Genomic DNA, 9330 nt, shown 5'->3' on the forward strand with positions numbered 1-9330 from the left:
CAAACTGACCTGGTGTTACTATTATCACAGAGCTTCTGAGTGTGTGCTATACTTCAGGACTGTCACCTCCATGCATGAGAGGCTGTGGTGGGTTGGCCTTGGCTGTGCTCATTCTGTTACTCGTCCTCCACCAACAGGAGAGGGGGAGAAAATACAATAAAGAGTTTGTGGTTCAAGATAAGGACAAGGGGATCATTCAGAAATTACTGTCATGGTCAAAACAAACTCAACTTGGGGAACTCAGTTTATTCTTAAATATGTCATCAATGAGATGCTCTCAGAATCACTGATGGGCTCAGCAATGGGTCTGTTCCAGAGTCAGCTGGAACTGTCTTTGTCTAACATGGGGCAGCTTTTGGCATCTTCTCAGAAGAGTCCCCACTGCAGCTCCCATTGCTAACAAACCCTTGCCATGTAAACCCCATACCATGGAGGTACCACTAATGTAGCCCTAGGAAGGGCAGGGGCAAAAAGTAAACTTTTCTGGTTTTAGACTTAATGGGATCCCCAGTGCTGCATAACAGTCAATAAAAGACAGGAGTGCTTTAGAGGTGAGTCTTGTATTATGTTCTTGCTGTGTACAGTTCACAGCTTTCCTTTTTCTTGATTTTTGATATTATTAGGATGCAGTAGGTAGCAGTAGTGCTAATTGTTCATTACAATTCAGTTCATACTGTCTCTTCAAGGTACTTTGCCTTTATCTAAGTGGCAGGGGAAGGAAGCTGGTACCCCAGTGTTTTGCCTTCATGTTGAGGCAGCAGAGACATGGCTTTTATTAACTAATTAATTAATAATTTATTAACAGTCAGATGATAAGGAAACCTATATGCTTAGTTTTAAATTAAGGAAAGAGAGTAGAGGTTGGATTAATGAGGTGCTCAGTTGCTGTGGTTGAGCTGAAATTCACACTTATACCTTTTAACCATATAAGAGTGAAAGCAGGATTAAGAGACATGTCCACAGGGAAAATAATCCTCTAAAAGCAGGATCTTTCTGAGTAGAAAAGGCAGCCTTCTTTGGGTAGCTTTGGACTACGTGCATTGCTTCTTTCTGTAGACTCCATCCCTCATGCTCTCCTTCATGTTGATTTTGAAAACTGGGTGTAATTATACCTTGGGTTTTAAAAATCCATGTGGTTTTGAAAATCAATTAGGGGAAGAGATTCCTGTCTTGTGAAGCCTTCCATTTTTTAACAAAGAGGATAGGTTTTCAGGGTTTTGTTTGGCTGGAGTTTCATCACTTTTTTGAGCTTGAGATGGAACTAGGCATCTAGCTTTTGGGAAGGAATCTTTAGAGGATTTTGGTTTTAAAACATCCTGTTGATCTAAGTCAAGTTGTTAAAAGACACAAAGGAAGGAAGAGTGTGGTTTTTGTTATTTTATGTGTCTATTCACATGCACACTGGCACCTATATCTCCGTTTTACTCGGAAAATGTATATCCACATCTTGGTACACTGAGTCACTAGCCCAGGACATTAACTTGTACAATAGCGGAGAAAGTGGTATTTACTTCCTATAAATCTTCTCCAGATAAGGATCATTGAATGTGTATTCTTATGCAGACCTAAGTAAGAATGTTCAGTATGTACTTAATGTAATTTGAAAAATCACTCTGTTGATAGTGACTACGGATAGCTTAGGGAGGCAGGTTAGAAAGTTCAGGCTAAAGTTATGTTGCATTACTTCAATTGATTGCTAGAGAGAATAGAGTCTAGGTTGTATAGAAAAGTTTTGTCACTTAACTTTTGACACTTGCAGATATTTTTTTGACATAAGCAAAATAAGCTCCTGTTCTGTAGTGGACATTAGGTAAAGGAAGAGAAAACCACTTAGTGCTCATACAGGTGGTGAGCTTTTTGGAGACAGTGCAATGCTTAGGAGATATCACAGCAGACACACGACATAGTATTAGCTCTCCAAAGCCATGGAGACTGTGGTTAGCTTGTTCCTGTTTGACATGTGATGTTTGCAACATAACTAGTGTTGCACCAGCTGTGAAAACCAGCTTCTGTGCAGGGTCGAGCAGTTAAAACCAGCCCCTTGCATTGCCCTGAAACACTGCTTTAGGAACCATTACTGTAACAAGGTTAGGGTGTGTGCAGGGGTAACTTCATGTTCTTTTCATTCTTCTTAAATGATGACCTAACCTTGCTTTGGCATTCGGTGTGCAAGCACCCCAGTGTGCTGTGAACCCCTGTGTACATGGTCCCATAGGAATGAGATGGGATTCCATGGGCTTGAAGCTGGCTGTAAGCTGAAAGCATTTCACTGAATTGGGCATGTCCATTGATTTTACTGTACTGTATCTTGTCTGGAGAAGATATGCGGGAAGTAAATACCACTTTCTCTGCTATTGCAAGTTTAATGTCTTGGGTTAATGACTCAGTGTTACCAAGCGATGGTATCTCAGGCTTAATGACATTTAATGTTGCTTCTCCTTTTTATTAAGCCTCAGGTTTTGGAATCATGTCCATGTAAAAGCAAAACAGAAATTTTTCCAGTTACAGCAAAAGAATTTAAAAAAAAACTCTTATGTATCAATGAAAGCCTGAAGCTCTGAAGAGGAACAGATCTTTCACAGAGAATAAATGAAGCCCTTTATTTTTAAGCGAAGCTTATAACTTGGTGAAGACCAGATGCTTGTGGTTTTTGTACACAGATTGGGAGCCAGCTGTTACTTTGATTCAGTTTTTATTTGTGACTGATTTATAGTTACACCCAAATAACTTCAATAACATCAGCTAATTATATTTTTGTATTGTTTCTTTTTTCTTTCTCCTAGGGTCTAGTTTCAAATTTAACTCTTGCTGAAGATATACTTGTTGGATGGGAAATCTATCCTCTAGACATAGATGGAGCAGTGAACTATGACATTATTTATCCCCTTCCTAACCAGAACTCATCTACTGTCAAAGCACTGAGTTATGAAGTACCTACATTTTACACCGGTACTCTTTCAATTCCTGGAGGGATTCCAGACTTGCCACAGGACACCTATGTCAATTTTCCTGGTTGGACAAAGGTACACATTTTTTGCTGTAAAAACCTCAAAGTCCACTTAAAAAGCTACTGAAACTTCTATGGACAATCAAAGTCCACCTCTCCTAGATGGGTAGACGTTGGTCATAGAGGTGGGTGTCTCAAATTTATTTAAATGACTAAGAAATGGATTCTTTGCTTTAAATAAATCTGGGGATGAAACATGAAGAAAAGGGAAACATATTCAGAAGATACATGGTGTTGATGTACTAAGTGGAGCATCACAAAAAAAAACCCCAAACCAAAACAACTGAACCAATGCACCCAAGTTTTTCAGCAGTAAGATTAACTGTCAGGCTGTTTAGAAGTGTTGCATTTGGTTGTGCAGGGAGTTTTTTTGGATCATATTTGAGGTGCTATGTTAGGAACTATGGATCCTGTTGCAAAGCATAAAGAGTGTTGGATTCTGTGGCTGATGGTGTGCCACAGATGTGGATCTAGTGCATGGTTGCCTGTATCTGGACTGAATGGATGAGGAAGCACTGCTGTGAGAAGCTGTGGGCAGATCTTTGCCAATGGGAATTTCTCACAGGGTTGGAGTGTAGCTAGAGCAGGAAGGAGTGTGTTTTCATAGTGCCATGTCTGAAACCACCAGCATGCAGGATGGGTGAGGAGCAGCTCAGCTGCTCCTGGTGGGAGGCACAGGGAGCAGAGTGTGTGCACTGAATTGCTACTCTTTGGAAGCCTAAGTGTTTAACTCCAGGCTTTAGGGAAATGCCTGTGGCAGTGTTAAGTAGCAAAATTGTTCTTTTCTGAAACAATTAATTTACTGCTATTAAAATAAAGTAGGAGAAAGAACTGCTTTTGGTCTGTCTCCACTGCCAGTATTGTAGTGGTTAAAGCACTTCACAATATGCAGTAGGCTGTGATTTATTGCATGCTCTTGGTGTTGCTGACACTGAGCTTAGATGAGAAAGTCTGTCTTAGTCCCTGTCCCTGTATAGTGCATGTCACACAATCACTGAATAAAATTGAAAAAATAGCTTTTTTCTCATGGCAACTGGTATCTTATGCCTTTTTAGTAAATTCTGTGACCCTATCAGTCATAAATCTTCTTCAGGAAGTGAGGTGGCCACACATGCCAGTTTTAAAATGGCAAGGTAGTCCAAGAATCTTAGGTACTGGTGAAATCTTTTACTCTGATCCATGAAAACCTCTGTTCTATGTAGTTTGTTTACCCTGTAAAGCAGTCCTGGGGAGAGATTCCAGATGAGCTTTAGTTTGGGTGTTGAATTTATCCTTCAAGCTTTATATGGATTGGATGAGAGTTTGAAGTAAGATACCTGGAAACTGAGACTTTCAGATAATTTTACAAATGAGCAAATGCCTTTAAGGTAGATGGGTATAAATTCCAGTCACTGTATGTGTGCCTTAGTTCCTTGCATGGCACTGTGTAAATTACTTAAGTGTGGAGTGGGACTCTTAGCAGGAGTTAAAATTCACCTGTCTGAGTAGTTGAAAAACCACAGAAGCAGCACTTACCAAGAAAACTTAAAGTCCTAATGATGGGTTCTGCCTTTGCAAAGGCAAGGAATATAGCATGAGGGACAGCCTGGAAGGAAAGGTGCAGTATGAACAGTGTTAACCTGTGTTGTGGCTTGCCTTCAGTGCTTTTTAAACCTTTCAGTAGTAATAAAACTTACTCCACCCTCCACATGAGGAATCACAATGCCCTTAAGCATACACGCCACTGAGTGAATATTTAGATTTACTGGACCTTTTTTTCTTCAAAAGAAAAGAGGATTTGGAGTCAGAACTGTTCTTGTTTTCTGTGGAATCATGGGCTATAATTGCTGTCCCTGCTAAAGGAAATCTTGCTAGTGAAGATGAAGTTCCTCCCTCTTTTATTTTGTCTAGGGCGTATTTATTAGTAGATATGATGTCATAATTTTCTTGTTTGGGGCTTACAAATTCCTGAGTCTTTAGAAATTGCAGTGGTAAGAAAGCCAGTTTGAAGTTGAGAAATGTAAGTTCTTAGCTTTACTGGAAAAAGGAGTTACAGCCAGTGACTGATTCAGATCAGAAACAGAGACCTGTCTGATCATATCTCCTGCATCAGAACTCTACTGCAGTTGATTCCCACACTAAACACCTACTTCCCACAGATTGCTGTCATTCTCTGTGAGAGGAGGGCCACAGTCTAGTGGGTACACTCACTCATCCATTTTGTGTGTGGGGAACTTGCATTCATGCCATGTTTTCTTCTAGACCTACTACAGAGAGTAGTGTGTTTGAATAAAGACAAACTTGATTTTAAAAAAAAGCATTTGAGGCCAAGGTTTATTAACACCTTGGTAGAACAGTGCAAGATAGGATCTTATACCACGGAAGTGGATACAGAGGTGAAATAATTCAGCTGCATTTGCATGTTACTAACTCCTTAAAAAGTTTCTCTTGTGAGTTCGTAAAATTTATTTTCATAAATACCTGAAGAAAGAAACACTAGAAAAATACCTCTAAAGCAGCTTGAACCAGCAATACTTGTTATATTACATTTCTGCTTCTGTAAATTGTGTTAAAATATTCTGATATCAGCTATCCCAAACAACTTTAGAAGTCACTGAATGCAGTAAAAATCCTACTTTCCACTGATTCAGACAATTTTATTATGTTTATCCTTGTACATCCATGCCATGAGTCTGGTTTTCCTCTGTTTTGATTACCAAAGGCCAAAGCAAGAGGGAGAAACACAGACGCAGTTATCTGTTTCCATCCCTTTTCTTGACACTAAACTCTTGTTTGATACACAGTGAAAGGACCCTTTGGAGGAGTAAAACCAAAATATTTATGCAAATCAGCACTATATCCTCCCTCTGTCTTGAGAGCCAAGACATAGCTCAACTCAGTAGGAGTCAGTTTACAGTTTTACTAAACATTCTGCAGCCTGTCAATTTATGGACTTCTGGAAAAATCTGCATTTATGTCACTTCAGTGTGTCTGTAGATAAATTAGTGTTTTCACTTTTTACTTTTTTCCTTGCCCATTTATTTTAATCTTTTGAATTTAAGGTATTTATGATGTTAGTATGTTATTTTGAGCTAGGGGTTCTGACCACTTCAACTATAAAAAGCAGTTTTAAAAATTTGTATGCTACAATTTCATAGTACTTAAAATAATACTAGGAGATCCCAAGGCTTTTAATGGTTGTGTGTAACTACAACAGTACTTTTATTGCAGTGTGATTGCAGAAGTACTTTTGTCGACCAAGCTATTACAAGTAAAAGAGAGATCTGAATTTCATGTGTCTAGACAAGCTGTATCTTGTGATTTCGAAATCACAGAACTGGGACTACCAAGGTGTTGTAGTCTTATACTTGTACAGAAAACCATAAGAGCCTTATGATCTGCTTTTTTCTTCTGTGACTTCTTTCTCCTTTTAACAATTAGCTTCAAGCAAATACAGTTTTTGGATTTGTTTTGGTCTTAAACTTGGAGCAAAAATCAGTGCAAGGAGCCGGCAATTGTTTTCTAGTTATTGTCATATTTGGAGTTGCTGCAGTATTTTACCACTTCCTTTTTAAATATTAGCAATGGCTTTGACTGCTCAGGGAATTGGGGTTCTTTTGACTGTCATTAGCATAGATTTTCTATCCTTGTGTTCAATCAAACTGAAAGGTGAAAGGAGTTCAGTTACTATATTAAGAATGTTATGCTTAAGCCTATTTTGTCATTTCACCTCTGACAGATTATTAAAATGTTGTTATTTTTTCTTTCTCTCTTGACAGGGGCAAATTTGGATCAATGGCTTTAATCTTGGTCGCTACTGGCCAGCCCGTGGTCCTCAGCTGACCCTTTATGTTCCAAGGAATGTGCTCGTTGCCTCGGCGCCAAACAACATAACAGTGCTGGAGCTGGAGCGCTCTCCCTGCAGCGCCCAGGCGTGCGACATAGAGTTTGTAGATGAACCTAATATCAATGCAACCCTTCTGCATGAAACTGAGAAACCCCCACTCTTTATTAGAGAGATGTGGACAAAGCATCTATAATGATTCAAGTATTTATTCCACCCTCTGCCCTTTGCTTCTCTTTCCCTAAAACCATTCTGTGTAACACATCTTCGAAAAAGGGTCTTCGAAAAAGGGAGGTTGTTTAGGTGAGGCAACTTCTTAAATCCTTCAAAGATATACATTTTTTTAAAATCTCTCCGTTAAATATTGAATTTCTTTTTAAAAATAAAAGCTGGAGCTTTGAAATTTGCCTTGGACTGTGAAATTGCACTCAACTGGAAGGTAATGTTTTCATCAGCCTAGTGAAAATGTAGTCCTTGTACTCTGCTTATATGCAGTAACCTTCCTATGCTTTTATTTTTCACCATGTTTTGCAACGGGAGAGAGGAGCCACAAAAGGTGTGCAGCCCCCACTACCTTGCTGGTTTCACTTAAATGAACTGGTAAGTCAGAGCTGCCAATAGACAAGACCCTTTAGCTTGCCTAATCACTTTATTAGAGTATCAACATAATTTTAATTTTATTTGGCTTACTGCCAGCATTGAGTGGACCTCATTTTTTAATGCAAGTGACTTTCAGAAAATTTCAGTTGATTTCTTATAGGACCAGTGAGAAAAACTGTGGAAGAGAGCATTCAGATGCCAGCTGTTCCAACAGCAGTAACATGGAGTCTCATCTGTCCCCTCTTGGAAAGCCAATTTATGGCTTCCCTGTTGCTATCTCTGAAGACTTAAAGTAAATTGATAAGTACAAAGACAAGTGAAATTTAGGCTGCTTTGATGGAACCACAACGTCTGACTAACCTGCCTGCAGAATGTGGTTTTAAAATTATGAATTTTTTTCTTTTTTTTTTTTTAGTTTGAGTTGGGTTTTTTCTGGTTTGTTTGTTTGTTTTATTTCTTTTTTTTCCCTATTCGTCATGGTGTACCTGCTTTTCATAGGCCAGCACCTTGGAAGTGGAATGCTTTAAGTTAAAGAATTTTATTTCTCTTTTGGTCATTAATTCACATCAGTTGTTTTGTTCAAGTAAACTGATGGTCTTTGTAAGTGACTGATATTTGCAAAAATGCACAAACTCCATCAGTACATTTGACTTTCTGAAGACAGAATCTTCTTTTTGATTCTTGTGATTTTGGTGTCAGTCATGCAAATTCCATGGTGATATTTAAACAACAGAAAATGATCAAATCAAGTATTTTCAGAATCTGTATTTTCTTCCTTTGATTTTTGTCTGACATTATTAAAATGATTATTTAAAGATTAAATTCTTCCTCTGTGTGTTTGAGAAAGAAAAAAAGGATGAGAGAATTATGAGCATATATATTAAGAGAGAAATGAGATTGCAAAGTCTCGGTGGATGAGGAGTTATTCTTGTTAATGTCTTGTTAATTTTCTCTGTTACCAAGATCTGTACAAAGAAAAATGAAGCAGCTATGATGAGCTGACCATAAACTGGAGGTGCCACCCTTTTCTAACATGGCCAGTGCAAGATCCTGGCTGTTTCCTCTGATGAGGACCAATACTATCACTGGAGAAGAGGGTGTGAAAGAGCACCACCCACTGCTGCATGTTTGGCACGTTTGATGGACTTCCAAAGGAGACAAATGTGGCTCATCCAGGACAGAGCAGTTCTGCTTGTAAATTCGGACCTCAAATGTCAGTTCCAGGGTCTGAGGGCTGTGTGTTCTGTACCCAGACATGATTGATTCTTGGAATGGTCTGCTCTGACCACAGATTTTTTTCTTTCTTGGCACCATCCCTATGGTGCATCTGGAATATGCTCTGCATGCAATTAATTATCAAGTATTAATTACCTCAGAACTAGGCCTTGAAAGTAAAGGATGAAACAGAATCAGTTTTTAACTGATGGGTTTTGTGGCTTGGAGTGTGCAGAATGACAGTACTATTAATGTATTATTTAAGCTCAGTGCTGTTGCAGCTGGCAGTATTTTTATTTGTATGGCAGTTAGTGCTGTGAGGGCAGTGGAACTCCTGGTTCTCACTCTAACTTCTTTATGTTGTACTTGTGAAAACGTAGTGTGATCTGTGAGACTTCACTTTTCACCATGAAAATTATGTAATATTACCTGCAGAAGGGCTTTGCATCAAGATTTATAAACATGCATCTGATTAGTTCTAAGAATAACAGTAACAACGTGGAAAGAATGGGTTTAAAGTTTTTCAAGTAGGGCTCTATATAGCTTCTTTAGCATACTTGCCTATTTACTGCTTTCAGTGAAGTGGTCTCCTGTCCACAGAAAAGAGCTGAAAATTGTGGCCCCGATTCCTAATCCTCTTCTACCTACTTGGAAACACTGCTGGACATATTATCTGAATGTTCAG

General features: G+C 38.8%; 1 protein-coding gene across 1 annotated transcript in view; it reads left to right on the forward strand.

Annotated features, from left to right (window-relative positions):
* The window catches only part of GLB1 (galactosidase beta 1), a 41368-nt gene extending 33116 nt beyond the window's left edge, over positions 1–8252 (forward strand). Inside the window, exons 15-16 of the mRNA XM_059486257.1 lie at positions 2784–3023; positions 6766–8252. Coding sequence (XP_059342240.1) covers positions 2784–3023; positions 6766–7026 — 501 coding nt within the window. The 3' untranslated portion in view covers positions 7027–8252. The remainder of the gene's footprint in view (positions 1–2783; positions 3024–6765) is intronic.
* Positions 8253–9330: the final 1078 nt, after the last annotated feature.

Source organism: Ammospiza nelsoni, chromosome 1 (genome assembly GCF_027579445.1).
Source record: "Ammospiza nelsoni isolate bAmmNel1 chromosome 1, bAmmNel1.pri, whole genome shotgun sequence".
NCBI classification, from domain to species: Eukaryota; Metazoa; Chordata; class Aves; order Passeriformes; family Passerellidae; genus Ammospiza; species Ammospiza nelsoni.